Source organism: Anabrus simplex, chromosome 5, assembly GCF_040414725.1.
Source record: "Anabrus simplex isolate iqAnaSimp1 chromosome 5, ASM4041472v1, whole genome shotgun sequence".
In the NCBI taxonomy this organism is placed as follows: Eukaryota; Metazoa; Arthropoda; class Insecta; order Orthoptera; family Tettigoniidae; genus Anabrus; species Anabrus simplex.
In genome coordinates, this window is record NC_090269.1 from 55297018 (window position 1) to 55320880 (window position 23863).

Here is a 23863-nt window from a genome sequence, read left to right on the forward strand (position 1 = left end):
AATATATTTCCACGTGTGTGTGTGCTAGATCATTGCATTTGCTTCTCCATACTCATTACAAACAGTACAAAAGACTGTGTCCATAGGACTCAATTTATTTTTCTTCTTCGCATTGAGATTAAGTGAAGTTGTATACAGTTCAATCTCAGAAAGTTCCAGATTATTTTTCGTTGCCTATCACTTCGAGTTCACCAGTGACTAGTTCATGAACAGTGTTAATTTCTGTTATTTTCACAGAACTGTGATTTTGAATCCATTTCTTTTTCCAAAAGTAATGTGCGTCCAACACCATTTACAGTGGAACTTGTTCGGCTAGTAAACAGTGTCTCGCCACAACTTGCTGTGCAGTGCGGTAGAGAAGTGTCGTATCAGATTCTATTGACATTCTGTGCGAACATCTTACATTTCTCTACTCCCTTCATGGGACTTTAGTGGAATACAAAGCTAATCAACTATTCCATGCTGCACTATCACCAGACGACCGCCCCAGGTTCAAGTCTCCTTCAATATCGAGGGTTGCCAACCGCCGTGGGACAACGCCGACGACGTGGGACGACGCCAACGCCACGGGACGATACCTTCTCCACATCTTTGAGGACATTCAAACCATTCATCTGTAAAAGGTGATATAATTTCTATGTTTTCTTGAATAAACTGCAAGTTCCACTTTAAAAATGAACTCATTGCACTACCCTTCTCTCTTATACTCTCTGAGCATGAACCGTACATGCCTTGGTGTTAATCCATACTCTCCACTAAGCTAAAGTACGAGCGTTCCTGTTTCAGAGAGAAGGCAGTGTGTAAGTAAAGTGGCACCTATGACGTTGGGGCCCGATTAAAGAGAGTACAAAGTGACAATACTTAACTTTAATGAGAACAGTGATATTTTTACTTTCAAGTTCAGACAGAATTGAATACTATAAACTTTAACTTCAGTTCAGTGAATGCTTTAAATTTTAACAAGTTCAGTTTAATGACTTTGATAAAATCTTGAACTCATGGTACAGAAATCTGACTAATTTTGATGGCACAAATTTTTTTTTTTTTTTCTTTGCACTTAAACTTTTCAGGCACAATATTCGATTTTAGGCACAGTCTCATATAAGTGTTTAATATTTGTGTTGGTGAACAATTGAACTTTACCATTGGACAATAATAGTGATTTTACATGTAAATTGAATGATTGTATTTTCTGCATTTTGTGAAAATGACGACATTAATATGGAGAATATATTAGCTGCTATTGAGGCTTTAAAAGTCATTTTAAATGACAGGATTACAGAAAGTAACACTAATCTAGGGCGTAAGACTGCTGAATCTAATGCTGCATTAGGAAGTCGTATTGATGCCATTAATACTGGCACGAACCAACTTTGCGTTAACTTAGAAGTTCGTATTGATGCTACCAGAGCTCAACTTATAGAAGCTAATGAGGCCACTAATGCTAGTATAGGCCAGCTTAGAGAGGCTAATGAAGTAAATGATCGCAATATCACTCAGCTTAGGGAGGCTAATGATGCTAACCTTGCAAAATGAACTGAATCTGTTGATAAAAAATTGGCAGAAGTAAATAATAATTTGGAACGTAGACTCACTAGTGCAGGTGCAGAAATTGAGAAACGATTTAACGAGTCTAACAAAAGAATGGATTCTAAGTTTACGGAAATAAATGAAAAATTAACACGTGACTTAGAAACCATTAACCCTTACCACTCATCTGTCGGGTGAGGCCCGACATTACGATATTCCCGTTCCGGTCGCATGTCGGGAGAGACTCGACATGACATTTTATCGCCCACCGCTCGTCTGCCGTCTCTTAGCCAACAAAATACACGATGATATACTGTACTGCCATCTTTTGGTTCCGCGTGGAACTTTGTAGAATCCAGATACCATTTGACAGTCAGTAAAAAATCTATTATTTAGATGGCAGTGTAGCCGTCAGCTGTCTACTCGCGCACACGAAAGCTCGAGCGATTTCGATTGCTTTTTAGCGATAATTTCTACACTGAAATTATTAACAAAACCAATCGGTATGCGATAACAATAATAATAACAAAAATGCAAAACAATTTGTCTGAAATTCCACATATTGCTTTTATTTGCTCCAGTATAGCTTGCTGTAAGCTGGCCCCGTGGTGTAGGGGTAGCATGCCTGCCTCTTACCCGGAGGCCCTAGGTTCGATCCCTGGCCAGGTCAGGGATTTTTACCTGGACCTGAGGGCTGGTTCGATGTCCACTCAGCCTACGTGATTAGAATTGAGGAGCTATCTGATGGTGAGATAGCGGCCCTGGTCTAGGAAGCCAAGAATAATGGCCGAGAGGATTCGTCATGCTGACCGCACGACACTTTGTAATCTGCAGGCCTTCGGGCTGAGCAGCGGTCGCTTGGTAGGCCCAGGCCTTTCAAGGGCTGTAGTGCCATGGGGTTTGGTTTGGTTTGGTATAGCGTGCTGTAAACGTGTATAGCCTAACTACATCATTTAAAAGCAAGTGCTGTCTCCAAAATCGTGAGAAATTAGTACAGGTCATATAAGATAAAATTTTGCATTTAAAATACGAGTAGTAGAGACAACACAGAGAACTTTTATTCGAGGGGTAAGGGTTAAAGAAGGCATCAAATCACAAGTAGCAGAGGACTTAAAAATTGCTTTCCCTGCTTCTCAGGAAGTCCTTAACGAAGTAAAAAATTTAAAGGGAAAATTTCAAGAGTCCCATGCTCAATTATCACCTGCACAAACCAAAATGGCTTCTATTCAAGATAAACTCGATGAATCTGTTAACAAAATTACTCTTTTGAAAACTCAGCGAGAGGAGGCTGATAAACGTGTCAAAAAGCAATTAGATAGCACTCACACGCAGATTACTTGTATCTGTTGCGATGTAGAGGAAGTTAAAACCGACTTAGAGAAGGAGGTCAAAGAGATTGAGAATTCTGTACAGGGGAAAATTAAAACCCTAAAACTCGAACTCCAAGGAGGTATAGAATCTCTCAACAGCAAAGTATCCCAAGTCGAACAGGATGTCGCATCATCTAGTCTTCACAATACTAGTGGAGAAACCATGAATGTTTCCACAGCTTTTAAAATGACTGAGGAAAAACCAGCCAAATTTTCAGGGAAGAAGGAGTATACAGCTAAAGAGTTTCTCCTTAACCTTGAAGAATATTTTCAGGAAAATCACCTTAAAACCGACCGCCAATTACGTATAGCATCTCAATTGTTACAAGGCAGGGCGTTAATTTGGTACACTGCTTTCAAATTTAGTATCAGCACTTATCAAGAATTTAAGGAAGCCGTACTTAGACAATTTTGGAGTTCTGAAACTCAGCACTTAATAAAACTCAAATTATACTCCAGAAAGTGTAACACTTCCATCAATTCCTCATGATACTCAGACTTTCTCATATCTCAGCTTAAAAAGATGCAGTTTTTCGACTCTCCTTTGCCGGAGCAAGAACTTATTCAGGTCATAACACTGCAATTCCCTCCAAGCGTTCAGGAGATACTGGTAGCGGCAGACGTCCAGGACTTAGAGCAACTCGCTGACGTCCTGAGGAAACTCGATACTGCTCACACTCAGAACGTAACAAAACCCGGTAGAACCAAAGAAACTTCGGCTAACCCCGTGGAAGTGAAGGCTCCGGTTCAAATAAACCCAGAACCGCGAGAAGAAAGAGAAACTCGTCGAGACGTACTATTCCAGTACAGAAGATATAGAAAGCGTCCCTACGAAGAGAGGGCCACATTTCAACAAGGACCTTCATGGAGGCAGACAGCTAGTCAACCTAATGATAATAGGAATTCCCAGCGGGAAGAATTAGAGAAACGTTGGAGAGAGACTAGAGAATATGTAAGAAATAAGAACAGAGAAGAAGGTCTACCTGGAGCATCTTCTTTGGAATTCCAGGCAGAGATTCAAAGAAGAAATGAGAGAACGGAAATGGATCCTGAAACAACGAGTGAAAAAAAAACAAAAACACTTTGACGAAGCAATAAGGAGATTGCCTGAAAACCCGGAGGAAGAAGAAATAATATGTAGTACAGCCATCAACCATTGGTATTTAGAGGATACGGATTTACTGTATGAGGATTCAACACCACGACAGCCTCAGATACAGCGCGGTTTACCGATCATAAGTATTAAGCTAGGCATTATGATTGTAAACTCTTTAGTGGACTCAGGATCACAAGCCTCACTAATTTCGCAAAAATTTATAGATGTGGCACAAGATACGACCAACATTTCCATTTTTCACGTCAAATCTGTAGAGCTACAGTTGGTTGCCGTAATGAAGTGAAGCATCCGGAATTTGAGACCCTGGTGGACATAGTAGAAGGCAAGATGAGCGAGGCTCCGCCTGTCGAAGAAAGCACCCACGAAGAGGGGAGACCCAAGGAAGTGGGACCCGTCGAGGACCAGATGGCGTCCATCATCGATGTTGAGTTTAACGAGGACCAGTACAACTTCACGATTTATGCCAGTGTAGCTGAAAGCCCAGATGATGATGATGATGATGAAGCAGCAGAGGCGAGATGTATTTTCTGATAAACCTGTAGCTATCAAAGGCTTTGAACACCACTTAGATTTTACTGACACTTCACCTTATAAGAAATGGCCTTATCCGATACCCATGAAATACTTGGAAGAAGCTCGGGTCATCATTGAATGGTAGGAAGAATGGATGATAACGTCGAGGGAATTTTCAACTCTGCCAACCTCAAGAAATACTTTACTAGGAAATGAATAAAAAAAAAATCGTCCACCAATTTTATTTTTCCTTGAGCAGGGGGGAGATGAAACGGGAATGCCCTGTCAGCATTCGCCGTTTACGTATTTCTTGAGGAGAACGCACTAACACCCTACTGTGTGGATTTAAAATGAGCGCCGAACGCTCAGGCATCATGGGTGACAGCATGCAAGTGATCACTTTCTGCAGAGTACCAGCCAAGGCCAAGTGACATCACTAAGGGTTATAAATTTCATGTTGTTGGTCCGTATTGAACTGAGAATAACATATGAGTAAACAACACAATAAAGGTTTCCACCTATTCAATACAAAATATATTCACAATATTTTAAAGTTACATGGAACTAGTTTCGACCCATCTAGGGGTCATCATCAGCCAAGTGACATCACGCCGAAAGTTCCATTTGGTTCGATGTCATTATATCACGAACGGAATGTCAGATCGTGATTTGAAGAACGTCACCTTGTAGACCTGGACAACAAATACTTCTGCCCAAAATTTCATGAAAATCGGCGGAAGGATGTCGAGTTATAACTTTTTAAATAAGCTCATATTTCCAGTCCGGCCGTCCGACCTTGAGCAATATAAGGAGGTTGCCAGCCCCGGAGTAGACAGTGTGTGATTTCGTCGTGTACTAGCTGTCACGCTGTGCGGGCCGGCTGAGGTAGTACAGTCCATTACTCTGTCCGGCTAAGGACCGGTGATAGAAAATACGCAATACAAGTGTCGAACATATTCTCATCAGACTCTAACTTTGCGTGCAAGCGGAAAATTTATTCACTTATAATATCGATCTGTCGAGCTGATTAACATTATTATTAATTTTTAAATATCTGTTATTGGTCCTATCGAAAAGTACTACATAACTAAAGTTACAGAGAATGCAATATCTGATCATTTATATCTTATTCAGTTTTACCGTATCGACTATGATAAGAGTAGTGGTGGTGGCAGCAGCGGCGGTGGTGGCGGCGGTGGCAAACAAAATGACAGAAAAAGCAAACATCCTTTTCAATGCTGCCATCCCTCCCTTAAAAACATTTACTTAAAGGGAGTCAATAAACAATAATAAAAACACACAACCGAGCCTCCAAATGAAATGCCTCCTTCTACCCCAACCCTCCCCCAAGCCCTCTCCTTTGCCCCACCACCTCTCCCCTCCAATGCTGCAATAGCTAGTCCCTGTCGTACTGAAAGCAGTGTACGGTGCGCTCCCGACAAGCACACAAATGACAGGCCAAGACAGCAAGTAAGTAAGTAAGTAATCACGCATATTCATTTTTTTATAACACGTTCCATAGACATTCTCTAACAGTAAAACTCTTCTTTCTTCTACTTAGATTATCTGACACAGTCCAACAGAACGCGATTATGAAGAGAGGAACATTCGCCCCTTAGTAAATGGAACATCAAACCCAACAACTTAACCCTCAGCAAAGCATAAGAGGATTTTAAATTTATTGTTCAAAACACGCGACTCGCACCTGTCTCATCGCACAAGCTCATCAAGATACATGTTTATTTATTACCAAACCTCCTATTGACACAGATTTTATAAAATACAGTACCTTTTAACTCAGCATTAAGACGTTTTTAATTTAAATTAAGTGTGTCAACATTGTAACACTGTAATTGAATGAATGAGTATATGAGTGAACATCAAGATCAGTGTCATAACAAACTGGTGAACATTTTAGACTTTCAAAACTACTCTTTCAAGCATATTTTATTACATAACACATCATTGTAATTTAGCAATTGTCATTCATAATCAGCATAACTAGTGTTTTGATGATGATGCTTGTTGTTTTAAAGGGCCTAACATCGAAGGTCATAGGCCCAACTAGTGTTTTAATATTATATGTTGTTTTCATTAAGACGAAGGTTCTTCAGCAGCTGAAGATGACCCATACTTAGGGTCGAAACCGGTACTGTTATATAAAAATATTTTAAGTAACTTTTAATAAATAAATGTATTGATTATGTGGAAAATTCCTATCTTTATGTTTGTGATCATCGGAATTATCAATACGAATAGTGAAGTTTATAGATTATAGTATTTTCTTGTTAATCTGCAGTTCTGTCTCAATTCACACACGTATAATAGATTGAAGTCTTCCTCTACAGTAATACTCCTTATCTCTTCTGACACTCTCATCCCAGAACTTACGTGGCTGTCATCAAACAAACTATCTATAACAAATGTGGTTTTGATTATTAGCAGTAATTATTTCAAAGTATAATTATTTGTCAGTTTTGTTGAATTTTCGTTGTATTTGAAATAATCTCTTGTGGAAATAAAGTGATGTCTTTGGACATGAAAAATACAAGATTTTGAAAATATTAAATTGGGATAGCCTGGTGAAAATCATGTAATGTAAGAAAATCTAGACTGCCACTTAAGATAATTGTAATTTTGAGTTTCTTTGCTTGTACATAATGCTTGATGTTTCCTTTTCAGGTATGAAGCCTATTATGTACTCTGTGAAAGATGCTGTTGATGGCCATGGTGGTTGGGTTAGAGTGGGAACAGACATCTGTTACTACCGTAACAGTTACCAAAATCCAACTGGTAGAGGGCGCTCATCGTATCTAACAGCCACCTTCACCATAACCTTCCCTCATGCTCACGATGTCTGCTATATTGCGTATCACTATCCTTACACATATTCTCAACTCTTGGTAAGTACTGCTGTGGCTTCAAGAAATTCATAGCTTAAGAGAAGCAGATTGTGATTAGAGATGCTACCTTTATCTAAATGAATATTAGGAAAATTGTATTTATTTCACATGTAGATCCTCTCATTTCATATTGACATACATCTCTGAACTGAGTAAAACTACCAGCTGAGTGTATTACTTTCTTGCCCAAATTACATAAAACTGATTGTAACAATGCTGTATGCACATGAAATGTCAGGTTGTTCAGCATTTTTCATTCTCTGTGCTTAATGCCTGATGCATTGAGAATCTCAAACTGCTTTGCCTCTGGCAATATCAAGTACCTTTTCCATGTCTCAGAAAAGGCTGATTTTCATGGATTAAAGCTTTTGTAATAAAGTGTATGGAAGTTTTTCACATACACAGTGCTAAACTCACAATGCAGCAGTTTTTGCTCTCATTAGCACTTGTTTTCTTAAGTGTAAGGATATCCTTATATTAGTCAAATAGTTTTTGCTAAAACTAGAAGAGGTCTCCCATGTGAGGTTGTTTAGTGATGGGAACATGAAAAAGAACATACAATAGGATGAAGACAATGAAGGGTTAGTATAGGAAAAGTGAATAGAAAGAGGAGACGAGGACGAACATGAAAATACAAAAGGACATGGGCATCTCCATATTAATTTCATACTCTGTGTCTTCACATAAATAGGTTCTCTCCTCACTAATCCCAGTTCCTCTAAATCCATCTCTTTTAAACAACAAGAAGCTTGTTTTCTGCTTCCCAACGTCATCAGCAGGGTGGGCATCAACACTCATCATGGGGCCATTCTGAGAGTTCTTCAGTCTTGACACAGTAAGTATAGGGTAAGAAGAAAGCTGAATTAATTCAGGAAATGGGAAGAAATATAAGATGAATACAGGTGCCAAAACATTAGGACACAGGACAAACACAAAGGGAAAAAGGATTCCGACAGGATAGTCTAAGCATTGGAAGGGAGCAAATGTCATATCAAGTCTTGTAGAAATAGGTATCATAAAATGGGATGAGACTGATCATTTATCTATTTTTCAACAGTAGGAAATGTTTAGGCTTTGGGAGTGGCGACTCCATCGTAATAACAGCCTATATCTGATTCATTCATTACATCCCTGACCCAGTCAAAGACTGGAAAACAGGTTGTAGGTTTTCAGGAAATGTTTAGGACATGTTGGTGCAGTACCGCAACAACAGGCCTGTAGTTGATTACGATTTTGAGTTCTGGACAAACTGGTTTACAATTATGGTAAGTTTTTTAGTGCACAGTACCAACAGTTGCTATTGTCACCAGATGTTTTTCTTGTGTGTGTCACTCATGAAGTAAAGACATTGGCCAATAAGTACCTCAGTTTCAGAATTTTTAACTGATGATATTTTTACTCTCATACGAACATCTTGAATACAATTCTTCAGTTTCGAGTCCATAGTTAACACCATCTAGACACTATCCATATCTAATTATATATAATATTGCATTATTGCTTTCACGGCCTGTACTTATAGACATGATAGTGTATAGGTTTTGGGCTTATGCCATGTGAAGAAAATAAGGTGAAATTCTTAACGTTTCGCAGAAAACTGTGCTCTGCATCCTCAGAAAAAATCTCAACTGTCCACGAGAAAGGCTTCTTAAACAATGACACTTTGAATTTCGGAATGTTATTGTTACGGAGTTGCCCGTGGAATGCAGAGGTGAAAGAAGGTGTGGGCTGGAATGGGTCTATCCAGAATATGAAACCAAAACTTAAAATGTAACCGAAGATTATATTTTCAATAGACAAGATTTAACACATTTTCACTAGGTGAAATAACAATGAAAAATCAGGTACAAGGTATACTTTTACAAACGAAAGCACAAGTTCAGGGATCTTAATCAGTTCTGGGCTTCGAGCCCCAATTTACAATCCTTGAGCTACTAGCCCAACTTTACCCAGGCATACATTAGTTCAAAGGGCAAGAAAACCCTTTCATACAAGGAGCATTAGCTCCAAAAAAAACCATGTCAAGCCTCCTAGAGGCACTTTTACCACATATACACGAGCTGACCCGCTCTCAATTTTTCACGCCTATTACAAGGCCATATAAGATTTTTACACTTAATTGCCCACAAGGCACAACTTACATTAAATGAAACGGGGGTATCTCGTACCCAACCTACTGGGCCTTAGTTGAAAAATAATAGGTTAAGTTAACGGTCCAAAACACAAAATGAAAGGAGGCGTGTACTTGCACTCCTACATGAAATCTTTTAAAACCTAAGAGGCACTAGGCCGATGACCAGGGGCTATTCCCAACCTATGGAGGTGACTCGTATAAGAAAATTTAATACATTAAGGAAGAAAAAGTTACCAAAACGTAGTCACCTCAAGGCAAAAATGAAGGGGAGCTCGAGAGGGAAAAGCACTCTCTATCCCCGATTTACAGTTAAAGATATATGAAGTTTTACAAAAGTGACTGCAATTTACATGTTTGAAGATAGGTTACATAATAAAGGTTTCGGACCTTCCCCGCGGGTTAAACTGCGAGCTAGCAAGAAATAAAGATGGTTAAGTGGCCATTACCTTGTTGAAGAGCTGCTGCCAGATGAAAGAGGTGCTTCCCGCCTCCTGCTCCACTTCCATACACTAGGCTAGATGGTGTTCGAGTGGCGGAGAGACAGGAAAATCAGCAGTTTTTATACTCTCAGGGAAGATTCGAGACCTTTCATGAATAATTAACTCATTGCAGACCGTGGACGGCGTAAGACGTTTAAGCTTGTTCCTATGCTGTGGGCCACGAACGGCGTAAGACGTTTAATGTTCCGCGTGAAGCAATGCTGTTCGTTTTAGCGGGAATATCTCAGCACTTCCTCGTGCGTCAAGTCGGTACTTGAGATTCCAATGCAGTGCGTGTCGTTCTTACCGAGTGTAGTATAATGGCTTATAAAACAAAGTTTCTTACGGAAGATAAATTATTAGATATTGTTCACAATGATTATTCTGGTGATGAACTTATTCCTCAATTAAACTCAGATAGTTAAAGTGAGAGTGACAAGGAAATTCCGATTCCCGAATCCGATAGGCCCATAGAGGAAGGTGAAGTGCCTGATACATATCATCCTAGTTATTGTCCACCTGTTCCACCATTTACAGAGAATTCAGTTATAAATGTTCAAATAGAAAATAAGCAGGATATTTTGAGTTACATGAGTATTTTCATGAATGACGAATTTTATCAGTATGTGTGTGAGCAGAACAATCTATACGCGAGTCAAGTGATAAGTGCGGTGCCCCGGCCTTTCATAAAGAATTCGATCATGCAATCGTGGAAACCGATTAGTCCAAAATCCTGATATAAAAATATACTGGACCGAAGACGCTGTTTTTCATACTCCGATATTTTCTAAAACAATGTTCCAAATACGCTTCCTTCATATTCTTTCATTTCTTCACTTCAGTGACAGTAATCATTATGCCTAAAATACAGATAGGCTGTATAAAATTAGATGTACTTTTGAAACCTGTGACACCAGATATCATACCCTAAATATTTACTAGAGGTAAGCACGAAGTATCATTTTTCTAACATTTATAGTTTAGGAGTAATTGTAAATTTTATTAAGTGATGCACGTCAAGAGGGCCAGGCATGAAAATGGCTGGTCCAGGCATTCAGGTGTCCCGCTCAGAAGCAGGTACTGAACGTGTTAAGACACACCCACAGTCGTTGATTGGCTGGCTAAAAGTTACACATCAAAATTGAAGAAGAACGACACGATTGGTCAAAAATTAATTACAGAAATAATTGATTGGCTAACTTCAAAACTGGCGGAAAGAAAAGATTTATATTGCCAACCCACAAATGATAGAACGAAATTTAGTAAAGAACAAACTTATGAATACAAAATTTCTTCAAATAAAGTTCTTCCACTTCGCACCAGGGTGCATGGTCATAGTTTTTTGTAGAGACATCTATCAGAGAATCTCCACACTTCTTGTTCAATAGAAAACAAAACAAGTTGAACTCCACACAGTACTGACAACTTCGTAATCACAAAATTTACGGTAGTGACATCTTCTGAGAAACTTATGAGTTGATACAGTTGTTAAAGTTCAGAGTTTCTCCTGGAGAGGAGTACTTTAAGGCGGAAATTCAAATATGCGGCGTAGAGGTGTACCAGCCGGTACAGTTATAATAGAAGTGGAAATGGTACATTCATTTGCCACCAGATGGCCCCCAGGACGTGGCACAACGCTAGCTTTCGAAAGCGGAAGCTTATTTTCTTATTTTCTTGACACGGCATAAGCCCAAAAGCCTATACACTATTATGTCTATAATATTGCAGTTTTGCAGGGTGAATTCAATCATGCAAATTTATAAGAAGATTCTAGGATGAACTCGAAAATCAATATCCTAGCACAACAGTTTGAACAATTTGTGCTTTTTCTGCCTCATGTGCATGTTAATTTTCCATAAAGATAAAGTAAATGTTACTATTAACAGCTTCCTTTCTCAAAAATATCATTTCATATGCAACATTTTCAATGCTTCCAATAAAATAAAAATATCTAACTTTTTTTTGTACATTCCTAATTTAAGATTTGCAATTGAAATTTGAAATTTGACCTGCCAGCTACATTTTACTGGACGAGACTATAAAAGGACAGGAAAAAATTTAGGATATTTGGCTGGAATTTTATTTGATAGAGGCCATGATGAACCAATCTTGGACAGGCATGAATCAAGAGCTCTGACATTTTGCGACCCCATTGGCGGTGCATGGCTATCACTTTAAAATCTGTAATATGAAACAGCACTATCAACCTGACCCAAGATGGATCTGTGAACTATGTGGCAGATACCACATTCTCAGGTGTCAAGGAAAAGATACAAACTAGTCTTCCAGTTAATAAAAAATTAAAAACCGGGCGAGTTAGCCGTGCGCGTAGAGGCGCGCGGCTGTGAGCTTGCATCCGGGAGATAGTAGGTTCGAATCCCACTATCGGCAGCCCTGAAAATGGTTTTCCGTGGTTTCCCATTTTCACACCAGGCAAATGCTGGGGCTGTACCTTAATTAAGGCCACGGCCGCTTCCTTCCAACTCCTAGGCCTTTCCTATCCCATCGTCGCCATAAGACCTATCTGTGTCGGCGCGACGTAAAGCCCATAGCAAAAAAAAAATAATTAAAACTGTAATAATGGACTTGCACAGTTTGTGAATCTTTCATTATAATTGAAGCGATGCGCCGAATAGGGGTCTAACCACCAAAATCTCAATTATGAGTTAATTGCAAGAAACACACTCTTGGACTGGAGTTAGATCCCTTTTCCGCGCGAGACAGAAGTTCTCCACCCTCTAGCACAGCAACAATTTCTGAATTCTTCCACATGACTACGCCACTATGCAGGAACGTCCATATAGAGCCTTATTCCGATGAAACCTCACATTCAGAAAAAATGTCAGTTAGATCCCTTTTCGGCGCATCGCTTCAATTATTAATAACTCTTTTTTGTAGGATATTTTACGGTGGTGAAATTATATACTTCTGATTCTGCACTCTCTTTTTGACTCCTCCTTTTCTGCTCCTTATTTTAATTTGCCTCGTGCTCTTCTACATCACTGCTAGGTTATGTGAAGGTAGAAGGTGTGGTATATATATTTAATGCCGTAAATGATTATGATAACGAGGAAATCATCCTTAATGTTGACAGTACAGTAGAACCCCGTTTATCCAAAATAAAGGGGGCGGAGCCTCTTCGGTTGACGCATTTTTTTCGGATGACACATGGTAAATATTTTCGGAATATAAATGTCAAAATAAAAATGCATAAACTCTGTTAAGCAAAGGTGCATACTGTATATTAACATTAAAATGTTTACATAATGTCACTCATTATATAAAATGAGTGATCTTCTTCTGAATTTTCTTGGTGCAGCGCTGTCGTGCAGCTATGTCATGCCATCATTTAATCACTGTACATCAGCTGGTGTAGATTCATTGCTTTGTTCAACAAAGCGCAAAGCAATGTGAAATAATTAAAGAATTGTTTTGTTACTACTGACTGAATACCGTATACAGTAATTTTATTACAGTACTGTAATTAAAGCATGTGGTATTGTATTTTAATAAGAATTCTAAATCAATCTTACCTCCAATGCATTAAATCCATCATCTAATGCAACTCGATTCTCAGAACTGCTATTGTCATGGTTGGAGTCGTCTGCATAATCTTCACGACGAATAATACCGTAATAATAATATTTATGATAATAATAATACAGTAATAATAATAATAATTCCTGTTTATTCAAGGAAAAATGTATCATGGAATGAACTAGAGAGTAAGAAACTGTTTTATTTTATGTTACACGTGTATTCTGGCATAAGTCATAATATAAAAAATAGGATTTACCTAGTAGCTATCAGCATATATAGCAAGAGAATTACTAATATCTATGGCTAAGAATGAGAGGGTAAAAACAAGAATATTAAAATACAATTTTGCCAGAGCATTTCGGCTATGCCAGGTTCCGGTCAAGCGGGGTTCTACTGTATATCATTTTACCACCTGGAACTCTTGTCATTTAGATTTGTTTGGAATCTTTGATAATTCAAATTGATGTTTTGTTTAGCACTACTAGAGTTAAGTATAATGTACTCTTTTTACAAATTAGGACTGTAATAAAATGTGATACATTACCATAAATAATATATGTTTTTAAACTTAAAATAATGACCAGATTCACACATTGATTGATTCTGTTCCTATATGCAAAATATGTTAGTGATCCAATTCACCCTACCTTGTGAGGTGGAACCTATCAACAATTAAATTTAAATATTAAGTGAAAAATATGAACCAAATATAAGTTCATTTCTGGATCTAACACCATTAAGTTCAATAGTAAAAATTTCAAATTTACATTGCGATCTAACTGTCATGAATGGAATTTTTTAAATTCCCAATTTTTGTTGTTGTCAGATTCACCCTATTTTACAGTACATGGAAAGGAACATATTTGTCAAAAACATATCAGATGTAAGGCTTTTCAGGCATTTGCTGTATTAAATATCTAATTCCCTCCATGGGAATTTAGAATTTTTCATTCGGAATTGCTAGGCGGGCAATGATTCCATTGTGGAGATTTATCTCCCGTATGCAGTTATCAGACTGTGCCTCTTATAAGGGCTTCTGATAAGTTCACCTGCATACACCCCAGCGTCAGTGGGTAGGGTCTGACACATCCCACTCTGATGAGTCTAGTGTCAGACCTAAGACGTAACGCTGGTTGATGGAGCAAACGCTTGAAAAGCCTTACATCTGATATGTTTTTGACATTTTTGACATGCTCTATTGGTGAAAAATATCTAATTCCTTCAATGGAAATTTAGAATTTTCCATTAGGAACATTTTTGTCGTTGTGTCCTGTCACTGTGCTCGCTCTTTGTGTGGTGCCTGTCATTGTGTTCATTGTATTATGTGTTCCTTTTCATGTTCCTATCTCTGCACTCTTGATTTGACATTTATTTATTCCCTTCCAAATTCTGGCATGGCATTATCATTACTTTGTTCACACCTATTGTCAAAATATTCTACTTCATTAATTCACCTGTTTTTGCCACACTTTGTATAAAGAGCTAGTTTTCGGAATGTTACTTTAAACAAATTGGAAATTTGTTTAAAAAACTACTTTAACATTAAAATACATGAGTTGTCCACTAGCAGAACCTGTTAAATGCATCATAAACTGAAAAGAGGAAATTGGCGAAAACTTACGGCTGACTTCCACAATACACATCAATGATTTGTTACTTTTTAAATGCTCAAAAACTTCCTGAGTTGACTGCTAAAATCTGTATAATCTCACATTAACAGCTTCCTTTAAAATTAAAAAAAATAGTTCACACTTAAGAGGTTTTTGCAAATGTAATGCAAATTAAACAGGTTTTGCTAGTTGACCTTCGGCCATCTTGCAAACATATTCACTTGCAAAACCTGTCAAGTGTAATTAAACAGTGTTAATGGTGTTGCTGTCATATGCAACTCCTAGGCGTCGTTGTTCTTTGAAGATATCGGAGAAAAAGTTCAGGTGTTCAGAATCTTCCTATTGATCTTTGTAGTGTTTCTTTAAAAGTGTTTTGATGTCTTCAGCTTTCTTCGATTTCAGAGCAACACCCTTATTATTATTATTATTATTATTATTATTATTATTATTATTATTATTATTATTATTATTATTATTATTCAGCTTCGTTCCCCACACCGTCATTGGGTCGCAGATGTGAACTGTGTTGCATATCTGTAGGCCTACTTGGCCCTGACTTACGACCTGATACTCCTCCTACCGCCAACCCTATGTGGAGGGATGTATCCAGTATTGCGTGTTTTGTTCGGTGGTAGATGATGAGGTGTGTGTCCGACTCGTTGGCTGAACGGTCAGCGTACTGGCCTTCGGTTCAGAGGGTCCCGGGTTCGATTCCCGGCCGGGTCGGGGATTTTAACCTTAATTGGTTAATTCCAATGACACGGGGGCTGGGTGTATGTGTTGTATTCATCATCATTTCATCCTCATCACGACGTGCAGGTCGCCTACGCATGTCAAATAGAAAGACCTGCACTTGGCGAGCCGAACCCGTCCTGGAATATCCCGGCACTAAAAGCCATACGACATTTCATTTCATGAGGTGAGTTAAGTGTACGTGAAGAGGTAAATACAAACATTCAGTACCCGAGTAAGAGAAATTAAGCAGGCGCGGCTAAAATTCCCGACCCTATCAGGAATCGAACCTGGAACCCATGAATGGAAGGCAGTGACGAGGTCCTTATAGATTTGTGGCCTCTCAATCACATCAATCTTCCGGAACGTTCACTCTAAATTTCCGAATACTCGATCGGGAGGAATGAAAGAGTGTCCCACAATAGGAAACCACATTTGAATTTCTTGAATTGTAGCAGGAGCCTCATTCAGAAACCTGTGCGTCAACCTGTCTATTACAGTCTTGTTTTTATTTTGGCCTCTGCACCCATCTGCAAACAAGCGGAGCTTCATTATCCCTTGAAAATTTGCTTGCTAGCATAGGTTCTGATGGATGGTGGAAACTATTTGGATTGATGCTTTCGCAAAATCAGTTTCTAGCCATGTGTACGCGAACACGTTTTCCGTACTTGGGGAAGAGTGCGAATTTCCACAACACATTGTGAAGTTGAACAGGTACATTTGACGTAGGGAATAGGCAGCTTAATCTGGGAGTTTAGGTAGCACAAGGTTTTTCTGGCAATCATAGCTGAACGTAAGCATATCTTCTGCATCTTCTTTCAGTCTTTCGTAGAACTCGTCTGCTCTCTTTTTGTGTGCCATAAGCTTGAAGTCTTTGATCTGCCTTTTCTTCTTCAGTCGTTGCAGCCCCTATTCTTGACTGAAAGGTTGCACATGTTGAGCAGGCATCAACACTGGGCGAGCCAAAACCGATATTAAAATATTTACAGAAAATCCTTCTGTAGGACTCATATTGAATCGGAGTTTGCGGGTATTATTCTCTGAACATCTGGTGTATCTTTGCAGTGTTAAGATCTGAGCTCAGGTACTGTCATAAACAGTTCTTAGCTCTTGAGTGGTGAGTTTCGAGCGGGATGAATGTGCCTATGTGGCTTTTTGCTCTTTCTTTTTTTCTCAGCAAATTTATTGGATATGTGGTCTCCTCCCACTTCAGGTGGAGTTTCTGAACTTCTCACAATCTTAGAACACAAACATTGCAGCCTGTCTCTTCCCACTTGAAGAATCAACATAAAAGTTTCTCGGCAGACTACTATGATTTTGGTGACACCTTCTCTCCTTTTTGGCAAAATGTACACCTGCTGAATTTTCTTTTACTGTCCTCGATGCTTCATTTCGGCGTTGAACTTGGACGTGTCACAAGATGAAATGATTTTGTGCAAGTAGTGATTTTTTCCTTGAAGTAAGCTTCATAAACTTTTTGGACATCTTGACAACTCACTTCTTTTTTAAATTTAAGGTGTATTTGTTGTATATTATGTTGTATTGAATCATGTTTAATTGGGAAAATAACCTGTTGATGATAGTGGTGGTGATAATTGTTTTAAGAGGAAGTACCACTAGGCAACCATCCTTTATATAACACTAATCAGAGAGAAAAACTGGAAGGGATCCGACACTTCGAGACATGAAGGTATCGTCCAAAAAAAATGAGGGTCGCGAAGGGTGTGAAAATGAAAGACTCCCTAGCCCTCACAAACCTAATAGCGTCAGGATCAGAAAAGAACGAGAGTTGACCAAGGGAGGTCGGATAGGATAGATGGAAGTGAGGAGCCTGGCACAAGTAAGTAGAAGCAATGTCAGGACTCAGCTAAGAGCCCCATGGGCACCAACCCATGCTCCAAAGCCCCTTTTAGTCGCCTCTTACAACAGGCAGGAGATACCGTAGGTGTTATTCTATCATCCTGTGGTGGTGGGTTTAATTCGAAAACATAAAATGATGGAAATAAAATGGTAAACTTATCAGTATATGAAAATCCAAACCAAACATACGCAATTCAAAGTCATATGCGAGGTAAAACTTAACTTACAGGTAGTTCAGACGACAACTACGGAAGGATGTGGAAGTGGCAGGAGCCCTATTGAGGTCCGTGGGAAAATATAACGTTATGGGGAAGAAAGGGTTCTCAATAATCACCCTCAAACTATTAATTATTACGAAAAGGAAAAGATACAAAATCAAATAACATTAAAATAAATGACATAGTGGATGACAATTAAGTACACTTAAAACAAAGGATGTTTAAATAAACCGTTGTCTAATGCATTTCTACAGATAATAGAAGATAATAGAAGTTGACTCTGGATTACGGGAGGCAAACTTAAAGACAATTAAATTTATGTTCATTACAATATACACAGGTTATAAATTCAGAATAAGAAAAGAGATCTGCCTCCAAAACAAAATCCTATGACTGTCTGTCAAAGTACAGTCATTCAGAAGACACAAATTGGAGAATGTGGAAATCTAGAGGAAACTCCGACACACAGAACAAATTCACATTATCGCAGAAAGTTACATAAAATGAGAAAAGGGGCTGAAACACAAATAAGAATTTAAATTAAATCAAACAACAGAAAATAGCCCTTACCATGAAAGGTCGGCAACCCCAGGAGGCTGGAATCCCAGGACGGGACGGACGCAAAGCGTGTCCGGCCGCTAAGGTGATCAGTATTCAAAAGATGCAGACAGTTGCCTCACTCTCACGAGGAGCCCAAAACCAGAAATCGAGCGAACACAAGGTAACCAATGAAAACACGGAATTTCCCCAGATCTCCGTATTCACCAATTGAAAAGGTTGTCATTCCGACCAATAAAAATACACTTCCTTACATGGGCAAATTCTAGAGAGTTTGATTGCAAAATATGTAGAAATTTTGTTATTAAAATTACAAGTGCCAGTACAAGCTGCCACAAAAGTTGCGTACTGCACACGGTTTAATACAAATCTCCAAAAGTTCTTCTTCTTTGTCCTCATCCTAAATGATAATTTTAAATATCACTCTCAGTCAGTTTTTCAAGTCAAAACAAAATAAACATATTTTACAATATCAAAATAAAGACGACTTTTGTCCTTAATGTCTTTTTCTTGAGGCTTTCTGAAATCGCATAAAATGGTACACAACAACTTTCATAAATACAGTTTTCTTGTCACCATGACAACCCCACCCACCTGTTGATGATAAACATATCCATCCATCCGTCCCTCCCTCCCTCCCTCCCTCCCTCCCTCCCTCCATCCATCCGAAGCACTTTCCTTTATGTGTACAGGTCGGCATTTTCGGGAAACCTTTGGAAGAATATCTGACAAACAGAAAATGGAAGTTTTTATCAGTTATGTTGCCCACTTATGCTAACTCATATCAGTGTTGGGCAAAATTTATTCTGATTAACTACTTATACTGTTATTTTAACATAATATTTTCTTACCTTTTTCTCTTCACAGCATTTCTTTTCCAGGTTTCTGGATGTAGTTTCTTAGTTTCTTCTTACGAGTGAACACCTGTATCCTTGCAACCTCATTCCGAGTTGGAATTTTGTGGAGTAATGTTTACCTTTGCATGATCAAAATCTGTAAACTGAGCCTCGATTGCTACAACTTGAGTATTACTTCTCTTTATTTCACTGTCACTCAATTTCTGTAACTAATATTTTAATGAATACTGCAGTCCTTGCCCTGCACACAATTTGGTTAAGGTTAACTTCAACATGTAATAAATAATCCTTTCTTGATTATAGCCTATGCTTCTCCTCAAGGTGGTTGAAAGCAGTGGTGTCAACATAACTCCATGAAAATCAGTCAAGCAAACATTAGAGAAGGAAAGAAAGCAAGCAAAACATTGTCCCTGAACCCTCTCAGTGTAATCTTCTGAGATTTTCTGAGATTTTAACAGGTTTTGCATGTGTATCATTCCCAGGCAGCCTTCTTGCGATTCTCATCTAGCTGCATTTGCAAGTGGACTGTTTTTAACAGGTTTTGAAAGTGTAGCCATTGCATTTTTGACAGGTTTTGCTAGTGGACGTGACTTTCTCATCGACTTTTCAAGCGATTGCAGCGGGTTTTGCTAGTGGATAACTTCAGATCTTTGTAGACAATGCCGAGACCTTTCAGACGATCATAAAAGTTTTTTTTTTTAAACCTGTCATTTAAAAGGTTCTGCAAATGGACATCTCATATGTTTCTGGCAAAAATGGGCATATTCCATAAGCTATCTAGAAACACTTTGTTTGACTAGAGTTTATTGTCATGATTCTTTCTCCCATGATATACTTGGATTCAAACTACTGTATAATTGAGTCTAGATTATTCAAGAAAAGGGAATTAGAAACCTGTAGAATTTGATAATAACAGATAATACTGTGTAAAAGTCTGGTTGAATATTTACTCATCACAGCTTTATGAATGATAAGAATATGACACATAAATATTATCTCAAAAAGCTGTAATATTTAGGGCAAAGTCCATAATAGTCAAGGGGCTGCCTGGCTGAGGCGGTAAAGGCGTGCTCAGTTCGCCCAGAAGGACAAGGGTTCGAATCCCTGTCAGGAAGTCGTAAAATTTAAGAAACGAGATTTCCACTTCTGGAGGTGCATATGGCCCTGAGATTCACTCAGCCTACACCAAAAATGAGTACCAGGTTAATTCCTAGGGGCAAAGGCGGCCGGACGTACAGCTAACCACTCTACCCCATCAAGTGCCGAGGTTACGAATAGTGGAAGCCTTTACCTTCTACCCCTCCAAGGGCCTTCATGGCCTGTACGGAAATGACTTCGACATAATAGTCATCAGTCCATTGTATATTTTGGGAAAAGTTGCTTGGAGATAAGGTACATTTAAGGGATTGCCAGGAATGAATGTTGTAAATTAAAACCCCTAGACAGACATGCTCTACATGCTTCAGTTGTTAAAATATATATTATTTTTAGCGAAGAGTTCCGAGAAGTTCAAAACGATGTGATGTAATAGGAGTAACTGCAACATCTTGTTCATTCATTAATAACAATTCAGCTGTGTTATATTAAAAGTTTGTGTTTTTATACATATTTATAAATTCTTTTCTTCTTTTACACAGGCCCAGATTTGGAAGTGGTCATTGTCAGTTGATCCATCAGAGATACATTTCCGAGCTGAGTGTCTCTGCTTGTCTCTTAACAACAATGAAACACCACTACTTACCATAACTGCTCCAGATTCAGAATCCAATCCAATATCAGTAAGTGAGGTCCATATTTCTCAAATACATTGTTCTCTCTCTTTACTGTCTCTGAACTAACAGAAGGCTCCTAATACTGACAGACTCTAGTGTGCATGCTCCAGCTGGTACGGTATATTCTTCATTGTCTTTCACGTTATGAGATTGCAGCTCAAACTCATTAGTGGCCTAGAAAATTAAACTATCACTAAAATAAGACAGCGATTTTAAAAATGATTGGCTCATATGAAATGAAATGGCATATGGCTTTTAGTGCCGGGAGTGTCCCAGAACAAGTTAGGCTCGCCAGATGCAGGTTTTTTAAAAATTTTATTTGATTTAAAAATGATTGGTTCAAATGAAATGAAATGGCATATGTATTTTAGTGCCGGGAATGTCCCAGGACAAGTTCAGCTCGCCAGATGCAGGTTTTTTAAAAAATTTATTTGATACCTGCAGGCAACCTGCGTGTTGTGATGAGGAAGATGAAGATGACTCATACACCCAGCCCTTGTGCCAGTAGAATTAAACAATTATGGTTAAAATTCATGACCCTGCCAGGAATCAAACCCAGGATCCGTGTGACAAAAGGCCAGCATGCTATTCATGTAGCCATGGAGCCAGACATAGGTTCAAATTAAATTTCATAAGTATTTCTTTACAAAATATACAGCCTTGCAACTAAAAATTGTGATTATGGCAATATCACTGTAATATGGTATCAGTTTTAGATTTCCTTTGAGCAATGAGAAGCATTACTTATGAATACAATGCTGATACAGTCCAACAAAATAACTTTAACAAGAGCTGACCAAGTATTCCACACTTGTGAAGAGCTTCCTAATAATAATAATAATAATAATAATTATTATTATTATTTTATTTTTTTACGAGAAAGTGTGGGAAATCTTTCATGAGACACGTGTGAGGGTCTGCACTCCACAAGCGTTTGAGATTCCTACTCGCTAAAACCCACACCCCCTTTTCCCACGACGTATATCTCCGCCCCGGAACCGCTCTCGCATTACTTCAGGGCGGTGTCGTGCTAATTTCTCAGATTTCTTCTTCCTTTATTTCTCCTTACTGACATTCATGAGCATTCATATCCCTCTTTTTCTGTCGCAGGATGCCTTCTACATATGCTGCTATCTGATCCCAAGATTCTTGGTTTCGTAGCATCACCTGCACAGTAGTTTCTGGTGTCAACTCTCCTTGCTTAGTATCTAAATATCTTCTCTGAGTTGACCAATGATAGCATGTGAAAAATGTGTGAAATACATCGTCTACATCATTACAATAAATACACGCCGAGTCGCTCGCTCTACCTTCTCTACGTAGAAATTTCCGGAAGTATCCGTGACCCGTCAGTAGTTACGTAATGTAAAAGTTAACTCGCCATGAGCTCGGGCAACCCAACCAGCTAGATGTGGTAACAGCCGCTTAGTCCATTTTCCTCGAGGATCTTCCTCCCATCTTTGCTGCCACCGCTCCATTCATTGCCTATAAGCTAGCGCCTTAGCACGCTTCTTTCCGAGCTCCCCTTGAGTTCGCCAGACTTCCTGTCTCTCTAAGGCAAGTAAATCAATCGGTGCTACCGCTGCTACCATAAGAACTGCAGGTTCAGATACTGTGCGGTATGTGCTTGTAATACGCAAAGCTATTACCATAATAACATCTCATTTCACTTGTTATTCTTTAAAATAACATTTTCTTAGGATTTCGCCAAAAGTGATCTTTGCTCCAATACGGCTGATGATGACCCCTAGATGGGTCGAAACTAGTACCGTGTAATTTATAATTTTGTGAATATATTTTAGTATTGAAAAGGTGGAAACGTTTACGTTGTTGTTATTATTATTACTTATATATTAAGCTGATCTCTGCTGTACTGCAGCTATCCTTCGCAGGTATTTTTCAAACTTCAGAGATTCAGCCCACACTTCGACACCATATAGCTGCAGTCGCTTAAGTGCGGCCAGTATCCAGTATTCGCGAGGTAGTGGGTTCAAACTCCACTGTCGGCAGCCCTGAAGATGGTTTTCCGTAGTTTTCCATTTTCACACCAGGCAAATGCTGGGGCTGTACCTTATTAAGGCCACAGCCTCTTCCTTCCCATTCCAAGACCTTTCCTATCCCATCGTTGCCATAAGATATATCTGTGTCGGTGCAACGTAAAGCAAATAGCAAGAAAACAAAAAAACTTAAGATCTTTAACATTGCTCAGTAATCTACTCAGCGCAATCATTGTTTTCACCGCCTTATTTGTCACCCGTTTGATATGATCCCAAAAAGTAAGTTTGGTATCAAGTGTCACTCCGAGGTACTTTATACTTCTAGATGTTTCGATATCTGTTTGTCCAATATACATTGGAATGACAGTCATGATCCTTTTTTTTTTTTTGTCAAGAGAACGATCTGTTTTATGATCTACCAGTTGTAATCTGTGATTCACCATCCAATCTTTTACCCGTCGCATCACTTGATATAGCTTAAACTGATAATACCAATATAAATGGTCCGTTATTGGACATTACAAATTTTTCAGCTAACTCATTCCTGGTTGCCAGCGTTTCGCACTCGTGTGCTAGGCTGGGCTCATCATTTGGTACCTAGCACACCTACCAAGATGCATGGCTAGTGCATACCGTGGAGGCCACTGCGTAAGCTAATTGTAGCCACCGGCAG

General features: G+C 38.8%; 1 protein-coding gene across 4 annotated transcripts in view; it reads left to right on the forward strand.

Annotated features, from left to right (window-relative positions):
* The window catches only part of LOC136873738 (cytosolic carboxypeptidase 1), a 762457-nt gene that overhangs the window by 421234 nt on the left and 317360 nt on the right, over positions 1-23863 (forward strand). For all 4 annotated transcript variants that reach the window (XM_067146906.2, XM_067146907.2, XM_067146905.2 and 1 more), the window contains 2 exons: positions 7213-7433; positions 21059-21199. In XM_067146906.2, the coding sequence (XP_067003007.2) occupies positions 7213-7433; positions 21059-21199 (362 nt within the window). The remainder of the gene's footprint in view (positions 1-7212; positions 7434-21058; positions 21200-23863) is intronic.